General features: G+C 55.7%; 1 protein-coding gene and 1 long non-coding RNA gene across 3 annotated transcripts in view; one reads left to right on the plus strand and one right to left on the minus strand.

Moving 5' to 3' along the window:
• Positions 1 to 18,297, minus strand: part of RHBDL3 (rhomboid like 3) — a 44,109-nt gene extending 25,812 nt beyond the window's left edge. Inside the window, exons 1-3 of the mRNA XM_090291791.1 lie at positions 18,058 to 18,297; positions 16,496 to 16,519; positions 3,037 to 3,195 (exon numbers count right to left, since the gene is read on the minus strand). Of these exons, the coding sequence (XP_090147917.1) occupies positions 3,037 to 3,195; positions 16,496 to 16,519; positions 18,058 to 18,168 (294 nt within the window). The 5' untranslated portion in view covers positions 18,169 to 18,297. The remainder of the gene's footprint in view (positions 1 to 3,036; positions 3,196 to 16,495; positions 16,520 to 18,057) is intronic.
• A 480-nt stretch (positions 18,298 to 18,777) lies between these two features.
• LOC149998126 (uncharacterized) lies at positions 18,778 to 23,255 on the plus strand. 2 transcript variants are annotated; one of them, XR_016514110.1, is made up of 3 exons: positions 18,778 to 19,116; positions 19,702 to 19,843; positions 22,509 to 23,255. It is a non-coding gene; the product is annotated as an uncharacterized LOC149998126 (long non-coding RNA). The 2 variants fall into 2 exon arrangements; XR_016514109.1 differs by lacking the exon at positions 18,778 to 19,116 and adding an exon at positions 19,393 to 19,594.
• Positions 23,256 to 24,841: the final 1,586 nt, after the last annotated feature.

Below are 24,841 nucleotides of genomic sequence, written 5' to 3' on the forward strand. Positions count from 1 at the left end.
ATGCACAGCCAAGACTGTGGCAGGAGCACACAAGAGGGAGCCCAGCCTGGTCTCAAGGTGGTCAGGGAGGGCTTCCTGGAGGAAGTGAAATGCGAGTGAGAACTAAAGGATGAGTAGGACTTAGCATCCTCAGAGACACTAGCTTGGGAAGAGGCGGGCAGCCCTTGCTGACTTCCCCAGAAGCAGAACCCAAAGCTGTGCCTGTGAAAGGTCTCCACTACTGACTGCCTTCAAGGGAGCCTGGTCTAAGGACTGACCCTGCTGTTGGTAGCCTTAGGCTGCCTGACTCAGTAGAGCCCTGGCTGCATCGTCTAGCAGCCAGCCTGGCTCCCAGAGGACAGAGGCAGCCTTGCTGACTTCCAGCCTCCTGAGGCCTCTGTCACCTCCCACCTGCCCTCCATGACCACATTCTAGACCTTGATTATGGCAGGCTGTCCTGGAGACATGGTCCTCCCCACCCAGAGCCCACCGCGCTGCCCGGGCAGCTGTCCCATGGTAGCTGGGGTGGGGAGGACCAACATGTTCCTGGGACTGTGGCTCAGCAGTGGATATTAGGGCTTGGGCCCCATGTATACTGCAAGCCCAAGATGGGATCACATTGTGAAGGATTTTGTAACCACTCTTCTCAGCCTCTCTCCCAGTCTCTGAGTGTGCTTATGCACAGGGGTATGCATTGCACACACACTCACAAACACACCCACGGCCACACCTGCAGCCCTGTCGGGGGACAGGGTCAGCATGGACAGGAGGAGCACAGTGAGCACACTCATGCTCACCACTCACCTGCACCCGCGATGTGCCTGGAACTGTGTTGGGCGTGGTAGTAGCCATGGTCTTGGGCCTCTCGGAGCTTATAAGGAGAGACCGATGTGTAAACAGCAGCGCAGGAGGGGCTATCTTAGTTATTTGGTGCATAGTATTATCCCCGCATTATAAGGACAGGGACCAGAGCTTGGAGAGGGTAATTTCTCAAGGACCCATTGTTAGCAAACCACAGAGTCAGGATTCAAATCCAATCTGTCTGACTCTGGAATCCATGTAATTGGCACTTCTGTGCGATTAGATAAGGAATCCTCTTCTTCCAGGTGGATGCACCAATTCCAGACCTTGGTGGACCAAGCTCGCGCCAGATTTCGGTCCCCACTCACCCCTCTGCCAGGCCTCCTTGTACAGTACACAACCTGCATGCCACATGTGATGGCCCTGGTCACTGGCTGCAATGTGACGGGGCCTATAAGACCCCATCTGATGGGGCTATAAGATAGGCCTGGCCGAGCTCTGTGAGGTTCTGAATGGGGCTGGCTCACCCTGCCTGGGCTGGGGTGAGAAGGGGCACACAGAGGGTGCAGAGCTTACCTGCTAGAAGAACATGATAGACAACAAAGTCTTTCACATACTTCATCTTGCTTAATCCTTGCAGCAGCCCTAAAGAGGGTGTCCTCTGGCTTCTTTTTACAAATGAGAAAACGGGCTCAGAGGCTCTTTCCCAGTGAGTGTGGCGAAAGCAGAGTGAGGAGAGGGACCCAGGTCTGCCTCCATCCAGGCCCTGAGTGCTCTGTCCTACCCAGAGCTTCCCCTCTGGTGACCCCTTCTTAGTCCTGGTCTCTAGGACAGCCCCGCTCACATGAATCCAGGTGACAGCTGGTTGCTCCAGCTCAGAACTTACAGAAATCCCAAAAGGACAAGTCAGCTGCTGTTGGGAATTCACACAGAGGATCCCACGAAGCACGGGCTGGAGAAAAGCCTCTCACGGGCCCAGCCGTGCCTTCATGCTGCTCTGGGACCAAGCAGAGAAAGTAGCAAATATGCTTGTGCTGGGCTGTGAGTGAGCCCACGTAGGCTCAGACCCGTGGCCTGGTCTAAGGTGGCACTGCCGGGCTCTGAGGCACATGGCTCCCTCCGCTGCCTGCCCCGTGGATCCCAACTGTGCCACCCCCCACCCCGCTTAGCTCAGCTCTGTCCCCTGCCCTCTGGAAGGTCTGCTCCCTGGGTCCACTCTGAACAGGAGGAGAATCCACCGCTGCTCCCTGCACTCATGTTAACCTCTGGGCAAAGGCAGGCCCTGGGCCAAGAGGCAATTAAAACAAGTTCAAAACCTGGGCATCCACATCGGAGAGCTCAGCCGGCACAGGACAGGTGTGAGCGGTCCTGACACCAGTGACCTTCACACCAGTCCTTTCACTCTTGCCCTCCCCACATGGGTGACAGAAGAGAGGTGACTGTCTCCATTTCAACAGTGAAACCAAGTGTAGACTCTAGCCTTGCAGTCATCCTGTCAGTTCATGTAACTTCTACCATATCCCAGCCATCCCATGGCAGGTAAGATGCTTCCTGCTTAACCCCACTGAACCCCATTCCAGTCTCACCCCAGTAAGCAGTAACCCCCAGTGGGATACTCTAAGACACGAGACCTGTGGGCAGGGCCCACGGGCTTCCTGTCTCCAGTCCCTCAGAACACCTGTCAGCAGGTCTGACGAGCTCTGGCCTTCACCTAGGCGCCTCATTGCTCCTAGAGAGGTCTAGCCTGATCCTCCCAATATCTACTCCCCAGGTCCTCTCCTGCCATCCATCACCTCCCACCTTCCACTCCCAGCCCTTTGTTTTGGTGGAACTGACCCCACTTCCAGCTCCAGAGGTGGGCACTGATTGGTTTGAGTCACTCAACACATCCGAACTGACCCCATCTGGGCCAATGGAACAGAGTAAAAACGCTTCATGCGGGAGCTACCACAAGAAGAGTTCCTCTCTCCTCCTGATGGTGAGGCCTTAGGGTGTGAGGGCTGGAGCAGCGACAGCCACTTTGCTGCCATAATGGGAGGGTCTGGAATTGCCAGGGGCTTCTCAGAGTACAGGCTGACACTGCAGAAGGAAGAACTGAGAGACAAAGAGAAACTGGGTCCTTGGCGGTATGCTGAAGGCTGGACTTTTTCAATGCTCTGGGACAATAGATCCCTTTGATCATCCAAAAGGGCTCTCTAAGCCAGGACCCCCGGCCCGGACAGGCCCCTCCCAGCAGCAGGGGCCTCAGAGACTCACCAGGTTGACGAAATCCTGGTAGCCGATCTGCCCATCCGCATGGCTGTCTGCCAGAGCCAGGAGCACCTCCCTTTTGTGCGGGTCCAGCTTGGAGCTGTGGCTCTCCAGGAGGCTGCGAAACTTGCCTGTGCTGATGTAGCCTGTGTTCCCAGGGTCACACTGAGGGAGAAGCAGACGAATGGGGGCATCTGCGGGGCTCTGTCCCCCTCCCAGCGCTGCCACAGGAGCCCCACTTCCATGACCACTCACCAGCTCCTGTCCCCAGTCCTCTGCCGACAGAGGCCCAGGCGGCATCTGGGATGTTTCCCAGGCCCCATGGGAAACATCCAAGTAGGGCTTGGACAACCACTGAAAATCTTAGCAGGCACTGGAGACCTTCAAGGTCCCCTGACCCAATGGTCTGGTGTGCGTGGAAGAAGTCTGAGACTCAAAGAGCTTACACTCCCTCTTCTCTGCCCTTACTCCTGACTCCAGACAGAGGAAAGCAGAAATGAACAGGCAGAAAGCTGAGGAGGATGAGGGACTTCTGGGGCCTGGGCCAGAGAGAGCCCAGGGGGCATGCTTGAGGCCTGGGGAGCAGGGAGCACGGCCTTGCCAGTCCCACAGCCCCGCACACAGGGCAGGACAGGGCAGGCAGGGCTCTCCAAACGCACTGTGCTCTGTTGGCATCGCCCTTTGACCCTGTGCACGCGTGGGTCCCTCTGCGTAGGATTCCTTTCTCCCTCATCTGCCTGGAAGACCCCGATTCACCCTTCCCAGCTCCTCAGGTGTCCCTGGCTCCAGGACAGCTCCCCTCAGTCACGGCCTGCACCTTGTACAGACCTCTAGCCTCCACCCCGGACTGCTCTCTGGTTGTCTGCTTTTGACTCCTCACTGGACTGTCCTCAAAGGAAGCGTCTCAACACTTCCCTGGCACTTAGCACAGAGGCCGACAGAAGCAGCACTCGATAAAGATTTGCTGGGTGAATAAACAGTGGATGCTTGGGTGAATAGATGGGTGCTACTTTTTCAAGGACAGTCCCATCAGTTCTGTTAGAAAAGGATTTTATTTCTCTCTCCCAGAGAAACCCATAAGCCTTCTGTCCCTCTTCCACAAGCCCCCCTTTCCTTAAAGAACCCACTCAACGTCCCCCCACAGCACCCACCCTGCTAGGCAATGATGCCACCTGTCTCCTGTGGGTGCTGAGCTTTCCTGCTCTCAGGTGCTTTCCCACACAAGTTCATGGCACCCTGGAGATGCAGCCGTGGGTCGCTGAGATTTTTAAAGGCAATCAGACACTGCGACGTCCGTGTGTGTGTGACAAGGGAGCCCAGAAGACCAAACCCACGTTTCCCCCTTTCCTAGATAAGGTCAATGAGGACTATTTTAGGAAGGCTGAGCCTGTGTGCAGCATTTCGAAGGCAATCCAGGAGAAAGAGCCAGGAGTCACAAGTCATGGGCTGTTCCAATTCTCCCCAGAACGCAACAAGAGAGGACCTCTCTAAGGAGGCCTATTGAAAAACCTGCATGGGTCCCCACCTTCAGCCCAACACCAGCTTTCAGGGATGACACCCATGTGGCCCACCAGATAGAGCATTTCAGGAAACTCATGACCCCTGCTCCATAAAGACCTCGCAGAATAAAAATATGTAATACTTGTGTTTTCATGGGGTCGAATACCATTCTAAGCCCTTTATGTGCCTCATTTCCTTGAACTTCCTACAACCACCATAGGAAGGAGGCGCTGTTATCATCCCCATATTACAGACGAGGAAGCAGCGGCGCGGGAAATGAGCACAGTGCCCGCAGAGAGCGGAGCCAGGGCTCTGCACCCAGGCCGCTCAGGCTGCCTTGCTTCCCCCTGACCCTCAGCCCCCCGGGCTGCCCTGCTGCTCAGAAGCAACTTTTAAGAACCGGAGAGGACAGTGCTGAGCCAGGAGAGGAGGGGGCTCTAGGAGTCTCCTAGGCCCACTCTAAACAGAGACGTTTAAAGCGGGAAGGAGCCTCAAAGAGGGAAAGTTCTGGCCTCCTTGTTGTTCATACAGGAAAGTGAAGCCTGGAGAGGCACCGTGGCCCTGTGCCCCAGGGAGGGCCTCCTTCTCTGGTGCCCGGGGCCCCTCCCGCTCCCCATGGGGGCTCACTGGCCCAGCCTCGCTGCACAGAGACCTCGAGCTGGGTGGGCTGATGGGGGATGAGAGCGGGGGTTAAGAAGCAGCCCTGAGTCCTGGGAAAATCCATCCTCCGCCCCCAGTGCTGGAGGGCAGTGGTCCCGCTGCACAGCATGGAGTCTCTCTGCCCAGCCCAGGGGGAGGAAGGCCGATGGCCTCGCATCTGATGGGGGCAGAGATTCCAATCCCCTCTCAGGGGCTGCGTGGAGGCTTGGGGTTGGGGCCTGAGGGGCGGAGGGCTGCGACCAGGCAAGGGCCCCTCTCCTTCATTCCAGCTCCAGACAAAGAGCCACCTGCTCCCCTGCTCCCCTCCCAGACTCCCTGCTGTTGTCCCAGTCACGGGGGCTGCCCCACAGCTCCCCAGGCGTCCCCCCCCGCCCCCCCGCCGTGGCCTGCCAGGCTGCCCCAAGCACATGACAGGCTCCAGACTGCAGAGAAGGAGCTGGAATCAGGCCGAGCCTCCCTTCTCTGCCAAAACCCTACCGTTCAGTGCCGGGGCCAGACAGGCCAGACAATGGGGGTCATCGCGGCCCTAATAACGAGGCTCCAGAGATGAGGGAGGGTGGGTAGTGGGGAGGGAGAGGCAGGGACGGGGCCAGCTGCCTGGGCTCCACAAACGTACACAGATCACCTTCCAAGCCACCATGCCACCCCCCGCAACGCCGGGGAAGGTGAGGACAAGAGCGGAGGCTGACGGTGGGCATGGGGCACAGGGGCAGGTGGGAGGCAGAGAAAGGGAGAAGCAATGCGCAGAGAGCCCCCGGGAGCATGCATAAGGGGGGAGGTAGGACCCACTGCCCAGGAAGGAAGCTGAGAGTTTCGGAAGAGGCTGCAAGACAAAAACCCCAGTCTTGTCTCTGCCACTAACCAGTTTGCGTCATTTAGGGTAACCATTTGGAGCCATAATCACCTCATCTATCGGGCAGAGCAGCGTCCCCTTAGGTCATGCGGGGAGAAGCAAATGGAGGGCAGTGCTCGCCAGGGCCAGGGCCACCCTACTCACAGCAGCAGGGAGTACCCTGTGGTGGGGGCTGGGCTGGCCCTGGGGATGAGATCACACTAGCACCGTTTGGGGATACAAACTTTACCAATGACATTTCCTTGTTAATAATGCACTCAAGGCCCCAAGGCTCTGTCCTGGAAGCCCTGTGGCCTGGATTCACCCCTTTCAGCAGTGGGGAGCTCTCTGGATGAGGTCTGGCTGGGTGGGTTGGAGGCAGCCTGACCAGGGCTGGTTGTGGGGTGGCAGGGCTGTGAAGGCGCCCAGCGGGGAGCCAGGAGTCTGGACCATCCTAGCAGCTGCCTCCTGAGTAGGGCCCAGCGCCATGGAGGGAGGGAAGGCTAAGTCCACATGCAGCCTGAGTGAAGGACGTTGGTGGCAGAGGGAGACACAAAGTGAGGGGCTGGCCCTCCCACGGCTCCCGCCCACCTGTCTCAGCCCTGAAAAGAGCCGGAGAGGCGCTGTGGGGAGAGGCTCTGAGGGGACTTTAATCCCACCAGCATCTAGCCCTCTGGCCCCTTAATCCTCGGCATTGCCAGTTCCCCTGGGCCTGGGGCCCCACACCCGGTCAGCCATACCCCCGACCCGGGACCCCTTCCTCGTGCGCATATGACCGAGGCTGGGAAAAGGATCCACTAACTCTTTTCTGTATTGTTGCCCCTTGGGGCCCTCTCCCCCTCTCTGGGGCAGGGAGTGGGGAGAGTTCCAGAAGGAACCCCTCCTCCAGCGCCGGGCCACCCTGGGCAGATCACTCAGCACACTGCCTCTGTTTCTCCATTAATCACGTGGCAGGAACCCCCTTCTCCAGGAGGTGTAAGGGGGCCCATCCCACCCCTGAGCACCAAGCACAGCTTATGCAGATGGAGACGGGTAAAGAGAAATCCCAACCCATATGGCCCATGGGAGCAGCTGACCCATTCTGCATCAGCCAAAGGGTGAGGGGAAATTCAGAATCAGGATGAGGCAGCTCTATATTGCGGGGGAGGGGGGTGTCTGTGCTGTCACCTGGTGACACTGGGGAGAGGGGCAGCAGGTCAGGGAACCATAACTCATGGTCCAGGAGAGGTGAAAGGAGCCACCCTGTACGTGTGACTTGCACACACTGCTTCTCCAGGACAACTAATGTCTGGTCCCAGCTCCCAGGAGGACCCTCTCCCTACCCCCAATCTGGAGACATTTTCAAGTCACTCTCAGAGTTCTGGGGACTGTGGGACCCCGGAGACACAGAGGATGGAGAGGCAATTCTGAGCCCCGTGCCCCGGCCGGAGCGGCCACACTGTGTTGTTTCATGTATTGGCATTTCTGCGTCTACCTGGTTGAATAACACAGTAGGAGCGCATCTGCGGAGCGTCCGCTAGCTCATGGGCGCTGCCTCATCGAACCCTCCTCACCCCGTGTGCTGTGTGCCTGGGGCAGGCCTGGTGTGCACCTACTGTGTGAGCATGCACACCCTCTCCACCGCCCCAGGTTAGATGATAAATGATATCGTCCCCCCATTTAAACCTCACAGCAACCCTATCAGGTAGATACCATTATAGGCTCCACTTTGTAGGGCACGGAAAACAGGGCGTGGAGAGCTGAGTCGGCCAGGTGTGAACAGCTGGCAATCGGTGCGGACAGACTGACATCTAGGTGCAGCGGCCCAGAGGCTGCACTCTCCCATTGGCTACAGAATTCGGGAGACCCCAGTCCAAGCCTCTCATTCGTTCATTTAACAGATGTTTACTAAGCACGGGCCACCGGCCAGGCAGCACACGTGTTCTGTGGATGGGAAAGCAAGTGTAGAGAGCAAAAGAAACCAGCTCAAGATTGCAAAGCGAGTCAGTGGCCAAAACGGAGGCAGTTCAGGGTCCCTCTGTGCGGGGGGTAACTGGTCCAGCCTTACTCTCCCTTATTTTTCTCTGTCCTGGTCAGTTACAGGAAATACAACTGGCTCAGGGTTTCCCAGTGTGTGTTTGAGGAACACCAGACCCCAGATGGTGCGTGCAATTATGGTTCTGTGACCCCCGTAAGCTTGGGAAACCCTCTTGGAAGAGCATGATGCAGAAGCCAAGTTAAGAGCTTGGGAAGGTTTTATAGTGCAGAAACCTGTCCGATTTTGCTCAGCACAGCATTTCCCAAACTTACTGGATTGTAGTGTTTTTTCCACAGCAACACTCTTCAGGAGAAAATGCATGCGTCCACAGGAGAGGCATTTTTTCCCCCTTTTGTGATACCTGGCCCCTTTGCTGGTGGTTCCACACCAGCCTTTTGTCTGCATCTCGTGAGTGGCACAGGTTCCCAAGGCAGCTGACACTTTGCAATCCTCCAGCAAAGCTAGACGTCTGCCAGGTTGTGGCCCCAGCCAGAGGGCAGGGGGAATGCCAGGCCCCAGGAGAGGCCCTGCGCTGGGCTCTCAGGGAACAACCCTACATGAGCGGGGATGTGCCGGCTCAGCACCCAGGACAGCGGCGCCTCTTCTCTGCTTCTGCCGCGGGGCAGTGAGCCAGGCCAGGGCTTCCGAATTTACCCAGCAGCAGAGAAGCAGAAGAGAAAGGAACACATCTGTTTTACCACCATCCTGTATGTGTGATCTGCACCAACTGCATTTCCAGGACAATTACACATCTGGTCCCAGCTTCCAGCATTTGAATTTCCTTCTCTCTCCCAGGAGAACCCTCGCCCTCTCCCTACTCCACAGAGACCCTAGATCTCAGTGAGGGGTGTGGGCCCTTTCAGGGACCCCAAAGGCAATGCCTGTGGTGCCATCGTGGTGAATGACTCTCAGGTCTGGAAGGCTGGGACCTGGAATCTAAGGAAGGCTGCCATTTCCCGTCACTGTCTCTTCGCTGTCCATGAGCCCTAGGGAATGACCACAGGGCAGGGGAGGGTGCAGGCAGCTGCCCCTCCCCACTTGTGGGGGGTTCACCATGGCTCATGGGCTGGCAGTGAGCATCATTACGTGGTTTCTGAGCAGAGTGGAATTAACGAGGCTGCCCAGGGCTTCATGGCTCAGGAGCGCTGTCCCCCACAATAGCCAGAGCCCACTCACCACGGATATTTACAGCCCCATAAATCAGGTCCAGGCCTGCAGCTGCTGAGGTCAGGAGGCGAGGGTAGGGGAGTAGCCGCCTTCTCCTCCAGTTCTCCTTCCTCACCAATGAAAATGAGAATTTGTCCCTTAGAGAAAACCACCATTCCCCTGACTTACCCTCTGACTCTGAAATTCTGACTTTCACAAGCATTTTACGACTTCTCGCACCAATCCTATAGTAAGCATGATTAGTCCCATTTAACAGATACACAAACTGAGGCGCACAGAGATGAACAACTTGCCAAACATGCTCTTGATGAGTAGAATGGGCACCATCTGGTCTGCTCCAAGCGGGAGTGAATTTTCAAAGACCTCAAGCCTCCCTAAGAAGGAGACCACTTCCTAAAAGCCAGGCCCTGCCCCCTCCTGTCCTTGGGTCTCCCCACATGGAGCACGCAGGGCCCCTGTACTCCCTGGGACTTGGCCAGGCCAGGCCCCTGGCAGCTGGTGACGCTTTGGTGATTCCAGGAGTCCCAGTCTATTATTTCTGCTCTTTCTGCAGGGAGGCTGCTCACCCCCTCCAGGGGCTTTTCCCAGACAGGGAGAAGCCAGAAACCCTTCCTTCTGCAGACAAGCAAGCACCCTGACCCGAATTCAGGCTGAGCAGCTGGACAATCAGCATGTTTCCAGAAAACCAACCCCCTCTCTCAGCAGCTGGCCGCCAGGGAAAGAAGAGCTCCCAGCCGACACCTGGAACACAGGAAGCTGGAGTGGGAGCCATCAGGCCGTGCCCCTCCACCTCCACTGTGAGAGGGAACCTCCAGGAAGACCCCACTTCTCCTCTTTCAGAGCTGCCCCCCCCCCCACCAGACTGAGTTGGCAGCTGGAGGCTGTGACTCAAAGCCAGGCCCCTTGGGACCCTAAGAGCAGGCATAATAATGCCCATGCTGACTCATCCCCCATCATGTGTCACAGCTGTGCCTGGGGACCAAAGGGGAGTCACATCCATAATGCAGGAGTCCCAGGGGAGCAGCAGGCAGGGGGAGGTGGGAGTGGGTGTGAGCAGGGAGGGGGTCTTACATCTGCCCATCCCCTCCCCTTCAGTCCAAACCCACTTCCTCCTTCTGCTTCTCCTGGAAGCCACCAAAGGGTCCCTCTGATGCTCCAGAAAAGTGAGGGCATCCAAGGAGAAGGGATGCAGACCCCTGACCAGGAGCAGGGTGGGCAGGACAAGGGTCACCAAGCTCCTTCCTTTCCTCTGGCCCTGTGCCCTGTTTCAGAAGTCACCCTGAGCCTTGTGCACAGACACCCTCCCCCACGCCCTCTCTTTTCACAGGGTCCTAATTTGCTTTGTGTCTTTGAGCAAGCCCCGCCCCCTTGGGCCTCAGTTTCCTCCTGTGAAGGGGCTAGAACCACTCACCTCACGACACAAGGACTTCTGCAGACATTCAATGTTTGCTCTCTCAAGGAAATTTTTCCGACGCAAACCTGTACCTTGCTTCAGAAAAGCTGATGCGAGGGGCGTAGTGGGAGTTGGTACCACCAATGGCTCACAACTTAGGGTACCCGCTCACTCACTTCCACAGCCCTGAGCCTAGCCCTCTGCCAGGAGGCAGAGAGGACGCCTGGGGAGATAGCCCTCCCCCAGGCAGCCTTTGTCCAAAAACCCCTCCCCTTTCTCTCCGGGAGTTGCGGGGGGGGGGTTTTCCAGCTCCTGCCCTGAAGAAGTCAGTTCAATAGGGTGGAAAGAACCCCAGATTGGGGATCTGGACTCTTTGACTCAAGACCTAGAACTATTACATGCCAGAGGTTATTTAGAAATCAGTTTCTCTACATCTTGGGAACAAGATAACAACCATCTTTGTCAGCTACTTGCTCGTGCTTTGCCAAGTGCGATACCACACCATCCACCATCTCGTGTTATTCTAGACAGCAGAGGGGTGAGAAGCGGAAACTGAGGCACACAGCTAGGAGCTGAACTGGGACGTGAGCCAGACGTGTGTCCTGTCTACTGCCTGCGTCGCTCAGGGCACCAGGTAAAGGAAGAGAAGTCTGCAAGGCCCGGTGCGGGGAACGCAGGTCGGAGGAGCGGCAGAGCTGGGCTCTAGTCCCAGCTGACGCCACCGCACCGGTGAGCGGGGCGGCCCAGATGCTTCCGCCCACCTTCCCACAGTCCGCGGTGCCCTGGGTGGTAGCAGCCCCAGAGGCGCTGACGTGAGTGAGGCAGCCCCGCGGTGGGGGTCTGCTCCTGGGGAAGAAATTTGAATCCAAGACAACTGGGGAGGGGCTGGAGTTCCATGTGTTCGTCTGAACGTGCGTGTGCCTGCGATGTGTCTGCGGCCAGGCAGGCAGGCAAAGCCGGACGGCTCACGACCTCAGGTGCCTCGGCCCCACTGCTCACCCGCTATCCAGTGCATTTCTGAGATCGGTCAGGAATAGCAGCGTTAATTTGGAATAAGTGACAGGGTCATGGCGGGGGGTGGGGGGGGGGCTGGCTTTGTGGTGGCGGAATGTCCACAGCCTCAGGGGCCTGGAGAAGAGCCCCTACGAGGGTTCCAGTCACGGCTGCAGCTTTGTCTGTCCGGGAGCCGCCTCTGCTGTTAACTGTGTTCTGGGGGGGCTGCCACCAATGCCCCTGTCTCTGGCACAGGTGTTTTCTCTGTGGCTCCCCACTAATCCATTCAGCGGTCTCACCTGAACCTCTTTTCAGCAACCAGAACGCCCTTAAGCTGCACAAGGGCTGCAAATGAGGTGGGCTTCAGGGTCAGGCTAGGGAAAGACACCCAGGCTGGAGGGAATGGGGCTGAGGAGGGGAGACACTGGGACAGCAGGCAGGAAAATCCTCTGGACTCAGGAGTGCCTCTCTGTTCAGGAGCCTGGACTGGGAAGGAGCTGGTTTAGAGAGGCCACTGCCTTTTGTGGGAGGCCTGGATCTCAGAAGCAGCCCTGTGCTTCTTCCCAGCAAACTCTGATTCCCAATCAGGAGGCAGCTGGCGAATGACTCCTACTTATCGGACATTTCGAAGAGAGCTTCCGCTTCCTTCTAATTCCCAGTTGCCACTGGAGTGAAAGATGAACGCCTCCATTTTAAAGAGGAAGAAACTGGGGCTCAGAGAGCTAATGTCACTTGCCCCCCCACCCCCATTACAAAATCAGTAAGGTTGCATCCAGGTCTACCTGACTCCAAATTCAGGGTTCTGCCCCTGGCAACCCATCTAAGCAGTACTGTGCTCTGGTTGCTACACATTTATATTTTGGATTTATAATTTAATTAATTATAATTAAGACTTGCCCACTTTCCTTTCTGGGAAATCAGCAGTCAGGGGTCTTTTGGGGGGTCTGGGAGATGCAGGCTCCCCATGGGAAGAGAAAGGGGAGACACAATGAATTTACTTTCAATTCTTCCTTTCCCCCCTTGCTTGTTTGAGCTTGAAAGCAATTGTGCTGTGTAAATTAAAAGAATTCTGCTCCAAACCCTTTTGCTCATTAAACATTTGCAGATCTTGAAGGCATTTTTAAGGGTGAACCTAGAAATGGTTTTCTGACCCCAGAAACACTTTATGAGGTAACTAGGCTCTGGTGGCACATGTGCCACTGACCCACTATTTGACCTTGGATCCTCAAGGGTACCTCCCTGGAGTTCAGGAAGGGACTGCGAGTGAGTCAATCAAAGCATAACCTTAAAAAAAGAAGCTTGTAGGCAAGCTACAGAACAAATATAAACCAATGACATTACTTAAGCAAAACTGTAAATATCAGTGGACTACAACAGAAACATAAAATATGCTCAACCACCTATAAAAATTTACCAAATGATAACATTTTTCAAACAATGTATAAAGGAAGTACCTCTTAATAACTGATGCTGGCATAACTGGATAGGAATGAGATCTGGATGGAGTAAAGGGCTATTTTTTTCCCCTTTAAATAACGGAAAAAGTAGTCGGAAATGGAAACATATTTATGAAATCTGAAAAGGTACGAAAATTGTCTCAGGCCCAAAGCAATAGAAGGAATCATGAAGGAAAAGCCCAACAGATTCAACTATAGAAAAAAATAGGACATTATTTTACCATGATATTATATTATAACAACAGATTAATATTTATGGTAACTTTAAAATCTAGTATTTAGGAAAACCATTAAGATCCCAAGGATATGAAAAGACAAGTCCTTCAAGCAGAAGTTAAAATAGGAGACAAAAACATGGAACATGGTTCCTGGCTGGGTAGCTCAGGTGGTTAGAGCATTGTCCCAATATGTCAAAGCTGTGGATTCAATTCTCGGTCAGGACACATACAAGAATCAACCAATGAGCCCTGGCGGGTGTGCCTCAGTGGATTAAGTGTCAGCCTACAAACCAAAGGGTTGCCAGTTCATTTCCCAGACAGGACACATGCCTGGGTTGCGGGCCACGTCCCCAGTTGGGGGCAAGTGAGAGGCAACGGTTGATGTGTCTCTCATGCATGGATGTTTCTCTCCCTTTCTTTCTCCTTCCTTTCCCATCTCTCTAAAAAACAAATAAATAAAATCTTTTAAAAAAAGGAATCAACCAATGAATGTATAAATCAGCGGAACAACAAAATTGATGTTTCTCTCTCTCTCTCCCCACCTTCTTCCCTCTCTATCTAAAGTTAATATATAAAATTTAAAAAACATGGGACAAGGTGGGAAGGTGAGGGGACAGCAGTGGTGATCTTCAGGTTTCCTGTGCACCATAGCTCCTGGGATTTATTGGGAAGATTAGGGACAGGGTGAGGATGGGTGACATGCTCTACATCTGCCGGAGCAGGCCAGACAAATGCCCAGAAAGCCAGGGGGGCCACTGGATAAACTTCCAAGGGACTGGGGTCACCTGTTTCCTTCACCTCCCAACTCTCACAAAAGGCATACCCCTTAGTTGAGGGGTAATGACATAAGACCAAAAGGCCAAGGTTATGGCTTCCAGCCTTTAGGGTCCAATTAGCTTCATGCTGCGTCAATGCTATTCTATGTGCTGAAGAATTAGACAGCATGGAGACACTGGTCCAATTCCATCCCCAACACCTGGAGAAAGGTCCCAGCAGATTCCAGTATGAAACTGGCTGACCTCTGGTAATCCTTTGATCCAGGAGGGAAGGCCAACTGGGGCCAGCCTTCTGTTCATCTGGAAAACAAACTCCAGGGCCTGCCTGCAACCCCCAGCCAAATGCTCTTTCCTTAGAGCACCAAGTTCAGCACCACCAAATCCTACCTGTCAGCAGGCCCAGAGGAACGTGTGTCCATATGTGACACTCTGTACCTACTCTTCACTTAGCCCTCTCAGGGCAATGGACCAGGGTTGGCTTCACAAAGCCAGGGGATGAATGCAGAGGGACTGGACATCTGCCAGAGGCCAAGCCCTGCTCCTTTAACACAAAGCACCGATAGGAAGGAAGATGACAAAAAAAAAGGGCTTCTAAGGCCATATGAGCGGCGGGCAGTAGACAGGCAGAACTAGTGAGGAAAAAAATTTTGGTCAGAGTAAATTTTGTTCTAGGAGTTTCTCTCCTAGAACTGATTTTGCCTGTCCAGAACCGTTCTGGGTGGGCCTTGCCAGCAGCAAGGGGATGGTCTTTGTGGCATTCAGGAACTCCCTCCAGTGGTAGAAATCGAATTGCAGAGACCACCCACTAACTACATTAGGTGCTTACACATTCTCTCTGCTCACTGGAGTTCCAGCTTCTTCCTACTAAGTTTTCCTCCACTCATGCAAACAGTTTGCTTTAAAATGTAAACACACACCCAGGGACTAGCAAGAGAAATGAATCTAATGAGAAAGACAGATGCAGACAGAGAAAAACAGAATGATACACTGTGTTCTAGGTTCTGATTCTAAATCTGACAAGAAGTGTGAAGGGCTGGCAGCTTGCTGGTCGGTACCAGTGGCAGCCAGTGGCTCCCGCCTGCCTCGGGGCACCAGGCCAGCAGCTGCTGTGCGCTTAGGAGCTGGAGGGAGAGTGGGAGGCACTTAGGAGCAGAAAGAGAGATGTGCCATCCATTGGGACAGGAGCCACTGGGCGCTCCCCAAACCACAGCCAGGCCTCGTGTTAACGTGGATGATACCCCTTCTCCCCACCGCAGGCCCATCGTGTCTTTCAAGCTGCAACTCCATGCCTCAGGTCCCACCTGGGCACCTGCATTTAGCTGGTTCCTCAAACTGAACTTGTCTGAAACCAACGCTATCATTTTTGCTGACCCTTGCACCCCAACCCTCACTTTTCCTTTTCCTCCTAGACTCAGAATCTCAAGGTCATATGTGTGGTTCACCTCATCTGTGCGGTCTAGTCAGAGCTGCCACCTCTCCCATGGCCATGCCCCTCTTCCTCTCCCTTCTCACTGTCACCTTCCGAGTCCCGGTGCTCGTGTCCAGGCTCCTAGCAAGGGCCTCTCCTCCCTGCAGCCCACTCCCCCCTCGACCCCACCGCCACACAGAATCTTCCCAAAGCATGGCTGCATCCTGAAGCAAACCTGCTAAAAAACAGACAAAGGCTTCTCCTGCCTCCAGCAGGGATTGTCTGTCTGGTCCAAGTTACTTTTTCAGCGTTATGTTCCTCCCAACAAAACATACTCCTTCTGACCCAATCAGACTGGCCTCCTCAAGTTGCACAAACTTCACAGCACAATCACTGCCACCCCAGGACCACAGTGTCCTGGGACGTCTCTTGCCCTCTCTCCTTCTGCATCATGGAACAAGGAGGCAGAAGAAAATGCACAGCAGCACTCAACAGGAGTACAAAGCAAACAGAACCACTTCCTGGCTGAAGGTCAAATGCCCATCTCCGGATTCCAAAGTTGGCACCCCCAACTCCATCTGGACTCTAGGTATTGCAAATAATCACAAACTCTTTACACCCTTCCCTTCATTCCCGCCAGAAAAATTAAAGTAGTGTCAGCTTCCAGAAGAGCCCGTCTTGCAAGTCACCCTCCAAGGATGGCAGAGATTTGACTTCATTGGTGGCCACAGATCTTTGAGAGTAGGGGTGGAGAAGAAGAAGAGATCTTCACCTGAGCCTTTCCCCCACCTCTCCAGGCCTGACTGCAATGCCCTGGCCTCTAGAGACCATCCCCAACTTTCAGTATAAACCCAGCTCTGATGTAGCAGGGTTCAGAGGAGGAGGGAGGGAAGGGTGTCTCAGGGGAGCCTGCCGCCTCCTCCTGAAACTGGGAGAGCACTGTGCAGTTCAGTCTCAGAGAGGCACTAAGCCACACCCCAACCCCAGGGAGACTGATTTCGGGGAGGGCTGGAAGGAAGAGGGGGGATTTAAGTGCTCACATACCTGATCAAACAGGACTTTCCAGTGCTGGTAGAGAGGGAGGCCATGCAGGAGAGGAGGAAGAGGAGAGAAAGAAAGAAACACACTTATCACCAAGGCTTCCACAGCCCCCATTCCTGACATAGCCTCCCAGCTGCTCCCCAGGTCCAGGGACCCACCACAAGAGACCAGGGGAAACCTGGGAAGAGCTCCCCAGCTGAGTCTGTACTGAGCAAAGGGAGGAAAGTCCTGTGGGGGTGGAGGGAGGAGTGTCCCTCTTTCCCGGACAGGCAGGCAGAGCGATGAGCAGAACATGGGTGATTCTCAGCAACGACTAAGGCGTCCAACTCTGTTCAAGGACCTCTAATAACCTCTAACAACTACAAAGCTTACACCCACTTCTGCTCCCAGGCCAGGGAACGCACACCGAGGCGCCATTCCATCAGACCTGCCGCAGTGGTCTCAGCCTGCTGGGGGCCCAGAGACCCCTTACTCAGGAAGCCTCACCCCTACACAAACACTGACATGTTCCCTGCAGTTTGGGAGGAAGGGACTCCCCCAATGTGCTGAGCCTAAGTGGTGAGGACATGAGGTTCTACCAGAGCCTTGGGGCCAGAAGCAAGTGAGAGGATTAAGTATGGGAGCCCAAGGGAGGGGAGATGTTGAGCTCCCCCAGAACACATTCAGACATTCAGCTTAGGTTTGGTAGGAGGGGAGAGGTGCGGGGGGGCACGGGAGGGCTGGCTTGCCTTCCCTATCGCCACCCTGAGGGAGCGACGGGGCAGGGCTGAGTGTCTGCCCAATTTTCCACCTCTAAATGCAGGTTAAACCCGGGAGGGACAGGCGTAAGAAACTCCAGCTCCCAGGACTCCCCAGTGCCGGCTACGCAGATGACTTCCAGGACCCGAGGCGGGAGGAGGGGAACGCGAGCAGCAGATGGCAGGGAAGCCCGCTGGGGCAGCCCCTCCCCATCCTCGCCAGGGGGCCGTCGCTCGTACCGACGCGGTCTGGGACTCCGGAGCCCCCTTCTGGGAGCAAAACTGCTCCCAGCAGCCTCTCCCTCCGCCTGCCGGGTTAAGGGACAGGGGCCAGCTTGAATTTCAATCAGTGTGGCGCCAGGCCAAGTGCCCGGCAGGAGCTGATCCGCGAGCGAAGAAGGGGGTCATCAGACCCGTCCGTGGCGTAGGGTTCCGGGGACTCTGCGGTGCCCGCCCCTTCCCGGGGCTCAGAGAGTCGCAGGTCGCGAGTGGGAGGGGAGGAGAGTCACTGCTGTGACGCGGCCGCCTCTGCGGGAAAACGCCGTGTCCCGGGCACTGCACCAGCCGCCGGGAAGGGGCTCCAGCGCAGCAGCAGGGGCTGCGTCCCGCAGGAAAGCCTCGGGAGCCCGAGTGGGGGTGGAGGGGGGTCTCTTGCGCTTTGCGGGAGGCCGGTCACTCCGCCCCCTCTCGCCCGCCCTGACCCGGCCAATCCGGGGCGCTCCCGCGTCACCTTGAAACCTCCAAGTTGCCCCACGGAGGCGAGTCTGGGGCAGGTATCCTCTTAGTGCCCCCCAGAAAGTTTGCCCGGGCGGGGGAGAGGGCACTCACGTCCTCCGGTGCCGGCGGCGGCCGCTCGTCGGCCTCGGGTTCCAGCTCCTCGATGCGCTCCGCCTCGGCGCAGGCAGCCACTGCGGGGCCCGGGCTGGGGTGCTCGCCCATGCCGAAGCGGGATCCGGGGGCAGCCAGGGGCTGCGGCGTTCGTCCCGGGGCGCCAGGCTAACTTTGCGCCCCGGCAACCGTGCGGCGCTGGGCACTCAGTGCGCGCCGCGCCGCCTCCGCGCCCGCCCCCATGGCTCCGGCTCCCGCGCCGCCGCCTCGCGACCCCCGGACGCCAGCCCCTCCGCCGCCAAACTTCTCTGCGCTTGCGGCCCGCCGGCCCGCACCTTGGCCCCCAGGCCCGGCTCCGAGGCAAGGGCGCCCTTGGGCCGGCCCAGCTTCACGGCTCCCCGCACTCCCTTCCCGCTTTCCGCGGCCCCCGCTCTGCGCCGGAGTCTCCTCCTCCCCACGGACTCCTCGCAGGCGGTGCACAGGCGGGGGCGGGGCTGCTCTGGGGGACCGCCGTCCCCCGCCCGCGTTACCCCGGACGCCACCACCCGGGCCAAATCAGTCAGAGCACCACGGCCCGGTGAGGGCGGAGGGTTGCGGCGGGGTTGGCAGGCGAGTGGCTGCACCTCCCGGGGCGGGGTTGGGGCTGTGCTATCCGTGGCCCCTCACTACCTGCCGCCACCCCGGGTCGGGGTTTGTCTCTCTGCACCAGGCTGGGGGGGGGGGGGCGGGGGGTGCAGGGCCCACTTCCTGAGACCCACCGGGTTAACGGTTAGTCGGAGGCAGCAGACGCGTGAAGGAGGCAGTAGGCTTCACTAAGTTGGCAACCTCGGGGTTAACTGACAGTGAATTGGGGGACGGATGCTGAGAGGAAGGGATCGCATCACCCTTCGGCCTCTCTTCGCTAACATCTCAGATTCTGGAACGTCCAGGTAGGACCGGTGATGTAGGGATGGGAGAAGTCAGAGAGGGGGGTCCCGGACCCCACACCCTAAATCTTGCCCTCCCTGCACCCAGAGCTACATGACAGTGCCCTGGCTTCGTTGGACCAGGCTGACAAAGGTAAGCCCAGAGAAATGCCCCAACTAAAGCGAGTAGGAAGGAAGTTAGAGCAAAGGAGTAGGGGCTATTTTAAAGGGTAGGGGGAGATGGTGCTGGTGCTGTTTCCCTGCGGGAAAGACCTTCCAGGAGAGACTGTCCCCCCGAAGCAGAGGCTCTGCCTGTAGCTTGTAGCCTGTGCCAGTGGCCGGCTGGGACAGGTGCCCGGTTCTCCCAGGAGGACTCCTTCCCGAGGCTGTCTCAGGGTCGGCACAGCCCGTACCCAGGCTGTCCTGCTTCTCCTCACCACCCACCCACTCACTCGGGGCCTTGCTCCCTCTCAAAAACGGAGGCTCTTCTCCAATAAGGAAAATTGCAATTAATGCTCTCGTGGCCATAAGGCAGACATAGAGCCCCAGCCCCAGAGCCAACCTGCGACCATCTCGCCGACAATCACTGCTCCCTTAAACACAGGAAAGGAAATTAACTTCGTTCTAATTAGGTGAGTTTGCTACAGACACCAATTTTCATCTCGGTTTCAGAGAGTGTGATCGTTTCAACTATTTTTGTTTCTCTCCACCCTCCCCGCATCTCTACTCTACTAACAAGTCAAGATCCTGCCAAGGTTTCCTTGTAAATAAAACTGTCTGCTTAGGGTGTGATTTTGCAAACAGCCTTCAGGGGACAGAAGAGAGGCTGACTTCTCTGTGGACTGAAGCCCAAATAGACAAGAGGCAGCGTGGGGCCCCAGGTCAGTGTCACTACCTTCCCCACTCCCTTCCTGATGTCATTTGCATGACCCTTGGGTGCTGGCTGTGTTAGGCTTAGATCTTTGGGACTGGAGCAGTGGGCCCGGAGTGAGTGGTTTGGGGAGTGGGAGGGCTCAGAGGTCAGTTGGCCACTCTGCTGAGATGTCCAGCAGCCCCTGGCAGTGTTCTGACCCCAGCCAGCTGCCTCTTCTTCAGCCCAGGGGCAGCTTTTATCAACATAGGCTATTCTGTCATCCCTCTGGTGGAGGGGACCTCAGTAGGCTCAGTTCAGTCCCCTGAACATTTATGCTCCTAGTAAGTGCTAGTGACAGAGCTTTGGGAATACAGAGGTGGATAAGATCCAGACCCTGCCCCCCTGCAACTGTTTCATTGGGGGAGATATCCAGGAAAGCCCAGGTATAGAGAAACCCAAAAGAGGGAATCCCTGTAGGTCTAAGAGGGCTTCTCATAGGATATGCCCCCAGAACCACGTAAAGTGGGACAGCCTGGGGAGGGGCACCCCAGGTGGAAAGAACAGTGTAGGTGTGGGCTGGGCTTATGCAGCTGTATGGTATGCAAAGGGAGCTACTGGCCATTTGGCGTGGCTAGAAATTAGAGCAAGGTGCCCCACGTAAAGTCTGGATGGAAGGGCTGGAAGGGTTTCATGAGAAGAGAGTTGGGACCTGACCCCTAGGGCAATAGGGAGCCATGGAAGGATTGTGAGCAAGAGAGCAATATTTGAAAAGATCCCTTGGGCTGTAGCGCAGAAGACAGGAAGGAGGTTGGCCTGAGCATAGGGAGATGGCAGGTGCCATCCAAGTAAAAGATCACGAGGGCAGCAGCAGTTGGAATAAAGGAGACAGGGAGGATCTGAGAAGTATCTAGGAGGGTATCTTGTGCCTCTGTCTGCCCTAGGAACATCTTACCCGCCCCTTGGCAGACAGTGTTTCCAAAAGTCTCCTAGGGAAGACTTCCTGACCTCTAACTGGAAGCCTCCATTCAGGAAGCTGCTTTCCTTTCTCTGGCTGCTGCTGGAAGGAGAGGCCATCTGGACTTGGAGACCAGCGGTGATAGCCAACCTCCTCCGTGAACCTGAGGCCACACCCTCTCACCCTTTGCTCAAAGTGTTGCCTGAGCCTCAACAGCCCACCCATCCAAACCTTCCACCCCAAGGGAACCTGCAACACAACCCTGTCCCCAGCAGGCAGTGGGACCTGGGCCCGGGATCCAAGACCCAAAACCTTTGAGGGATGCAAGTGGCCAGGCCATCCAATAGCTTTGGTTCCATTCCAACCTAGGACAACCAGAGGACCAGTCATTCTGTGCCATATTGGGGACAGAGGCAGGAATGGGCATAGAGCCTACTCACTTCCCCTGGATGGCTGCCATGAGCCCAGCACTTGTAGTGCCTTCAGGTGACTGCAGTTCAGAGAACACCAGGTCTAGTGGGAGGTGACAGCAAGCCAGGGCTGATCTGCATCGATACCCTGCTCCTCATTATGTAGGCGCTGTCACCCATCACCTCTTTTAAAGTCCCTAGCAAGACACTAACTCAATACAGAGCAAGCTACAAGCCTGGGAGAGATCGGCTGAAACCCCAAAGCGCCCAATGCGCTTTGTGGGGAGGTGCGGGAGCCTGCCACTGAGATACTGAGATGGGCTTGGAAAGACAGGCAGCTGCTGGGGAGAGAGAGAGAGAGTGGAAGGGCTTCTGGGTGGAGGCAAACAGGGCAACCAAGGCGACAAGATAGGAAAGAGATAGGAAAGCCCGGGCTGTGATGGGAACTGCTGAGCGGGTGAGCGAGCGTGGAGGTGGCCTGGTGGGTAAGGACCAGGCCGCAGAAGCCCTTGAGTGCCAGTCGGAGGAGACTGGACCTCCCTCGCTGGGCGATGGAGAAGCCGTGACAGCCTCTGACTGGAGCAGCGTTTTAGGAAGATTAAGTTGGCAGCGGCTCAAGAGTGCAATTTAACTAACACATTGCGAGTGTCCGTTATCTGCCAGATCCTGGCGGAGGTGCTGAGAATACAAAGGGAGTGAGACCCAGGCCCTGGCCTCCTGGGAGAAAATTAGATAATGCTCTAATTACAGCCCAGTGGGCTACAGGAGGAAGGGAGTTATGTTTTGTTTTGTTTTGTTTTGTTTTGTTTGTTGATAGGATCTGATGTTCTGAACCTGGGGTGGGGGTAGGGACTGCCACTGTGAACCAGGGGAGCCAGAGGAACCGCTGGGAGAGGGAAGGGGGTGAGGGGAGCCAAAGAGCTTGTTTGTGGGCAATGTGAGCTAATGAGAAGCCAGGGAAGAAACATTAAGGGCTATAATTATGGCTCAAAGCAAGTGGCAGCGCAGAGCAAGGGCATAGATGGCCGGGGGAAGGGGGGTGACTTTTCCACCAGAACCTCTTCCTCCTGGCTGGGCCTTTTTCCATAAGTGTCCCATTCTGATGTCTCCCTCATCCAGGCCCACACCCTTCAAGGCCCTTTCTTTCCTCAGAGCAAACCCTAAACAGCCCTCAGCTGACCGTTATACTCCCTGTCCCCTCGTGGAGCTCCAGCCTTCCGAGAAACCTGCAAACAGCCCCCAGCTGTCGCCTTGCCCGCCTGAGATGAAGACATGAGTTATTTTTGACTGAGATCCAAGCCCCAACTCTGAATTCTTTTGTCTTCCAGGAATCCCCCAGCCATGTTTGAAGTCTGCAAGTCCAAACAGCGGAGGAGACTGCTGCTTGGAATCCAACCAGCCTCCATGCCCAGCGCCAGCGATCTTCCCTCATTGCCCACTGACTTCCAGATCAAACGGCAGCTGCAGCACCACTGAACAGAGCCCCCCCCCTCAACTGTTCCCCCGCCCCAGCCGGTTCCTTTCGTCTCTTCCTTTGTCACTCCAGGGCCCCTAATTTTCTGAGTCACTTAAATCATTACTGAAAGATGTCTAAGTTCACAGACACCAAACCCTTTCAAAGAGAGATGTGGGCACCCCAAAAAAGAAGCTCAGAAGAGTAGCGGAAACTTCCAGGTCCCAGATTTAGCCAATTATGCATTCCAGGAGACTATCAGCTGTTTTGCTGGGTCTCACCTTCCTTCTCAGCCTTCTTCTTGGGGCTTGCCTGGCCCCCAGGGTCTCACTTTTGGATTCTCTTAGGGCCTCCAACACTCTGCAGGAGCTCCAGTTATGCTACAGGTGGGTCCTATCTCCTCAGTAACCAGTCTGTTCAGTCGTGTGCATTGCTCTAATAAACGCTGCCCTGCACAAAGCCTTTCCTCAGTTCTCTAGCCCAGAGACCACCCTTTCCTCTGAGTCCCTTTTTTCATTTGACCTTGCATTATCTAAGTTCTATCTTCCTAAGATGAGAATGGATAGGACTTGAAAAATAGGATATGGCCACTTATATGCATGACCCATGGACATGAACAAAGGTGGGGGATGGATGGCCTGAGGGGGTGGAGGTGCTGGGTGGAGGGGGCAAAGGGAGAAAAATGGGGACACCTCTAATAGCATAAGTGATAAAATATAATTTAAGAAAAGAGGATATGGCCTGTTCAATTTTGCATGCATCACACTGTGGGAGCTGAACAAGTGTCTGCTTAATGAAAAACAGAGCGTGTCTCTTGATCTGACATGAAGTCTAACTATATAGTTATTACTCTCAGCCCCTTGCAAGCAACACGTGTTAACAGAGAAAGGTCTCTTCTGCGTCATAAAAATCCAATCGCTGGCCTGCAGCCTTTATTTCAAAGCACTTCCACATGTGTCATTTCATTTCATCTTCCAAAGCCGGCCTTTCAGAGGTGAGCAGAATAGGCACAACTTCCTTCACGTCACAAACAGGGACACTAAAATCCCTGGGCCCACAGAGATTTGACTCTCCATTGTTGTCACCAAATGTCTTACTTTAAGAGGGACACACAAAAGCCCCTGATGTGGCCAGGGCCCAGGGCACGCTCTCCCTGGGTGGGCAGCAGGGCTAAGTCACAGCCCCCAAGGGGGACTTGCGCAGCTGCAGGCCGGTGTGAGTCAGAGGCTGCAGGATGTCCTGGCTTCAGAGAAGAAGTCATGGGTCTGTTTACCTGAGTTGTTTCTCTTTAGCTACACTTGCAACCAGCTTCCCCAGGAGGTGGAATGGTTAGCTTTCATTCACCGCTTCGGTGCCAGTGCAAGGTGTTCACAAGCTGTGTGGAATGAAAGAACCAGCGAGAGTCTGGGGGGGGGGGGTGCACGGGCAACTTGCCACGAGGCTCGTGATAAACCAGCCCACCAGAAGGGGCACCTCACCAGGGCAAGGACTTGGATTGGTCTGCTTATAGCGGTACCTTTGACTCTCCTAGGACGATTCCTGGCCCCTTAAAGGTTCACAAAAAGTAGTTGCTCAGTGAACAAACATGCTCTGTTTCTCCTTCTCCAGGCCAGGGAAGGCCTCCCACAGGTCTGCCCAGCGTCTTGCCTCATGGGACTTCCTAGGCTTCCTTCGGGGGAGTCTGTCAGTGAATCCGGTCTCTATTCCTCTGGTGAGGGGCTAGTGAACAGTGAGGAATGGGGCCCCAAGGCAGGCTTTGTGATGATGAGGATGCAGCCGCAGCAGCAGCAGCGAAACATCCTGGAGCTCCATATCCAGTACAGCAAGAGGCCACCCGCGCTGGGGGGCCAGCCCTGAACAGAAATGCAGCCACAGTTGTGCAGCAGTGCCGGCAGAGGAGCAAGACAGTGGGCACTGAAATCTGGTGCCTCCGTCTCAGCCACGGGGCCCAAGTAGGCTGTGTGAGCACTTCTCAGCGCACATTGTAAATACCATCTGTCACACTGCCTGCCCAGGCGCGGCCTGCCCCGCTCCCTGGAAGGAAAGCATTCTTTATTACTATGCAAAACGCACCCTACTTAAGTGCCCTGCCACCAGGAGAGGGAAAGAGAAGCCTGGAAGAGTCAAGGACTCTGGGGACCTGCCTCTCTGATAGCTGGTAAGGGAGGACTTGGCCATCCCCTTTCTAGGGTGGGAGTCGAACTCTCA

The sequence above is a fragment of the Furipterus horrens genome, unplaced genomic scaffold, assembly GCF_987537825.1.
Source record: "Furipterus horrens unplaced genomic scaffold, mFurHor1.1.pri manual_scaffold_11, whole genome shotgun sequence".
Lineage (NCBI taxonomy): Eukaryota > Metazoa > Chordata > Mammalia > Chiroptera > Furipteridae > Furipterus > Furipterus horrens.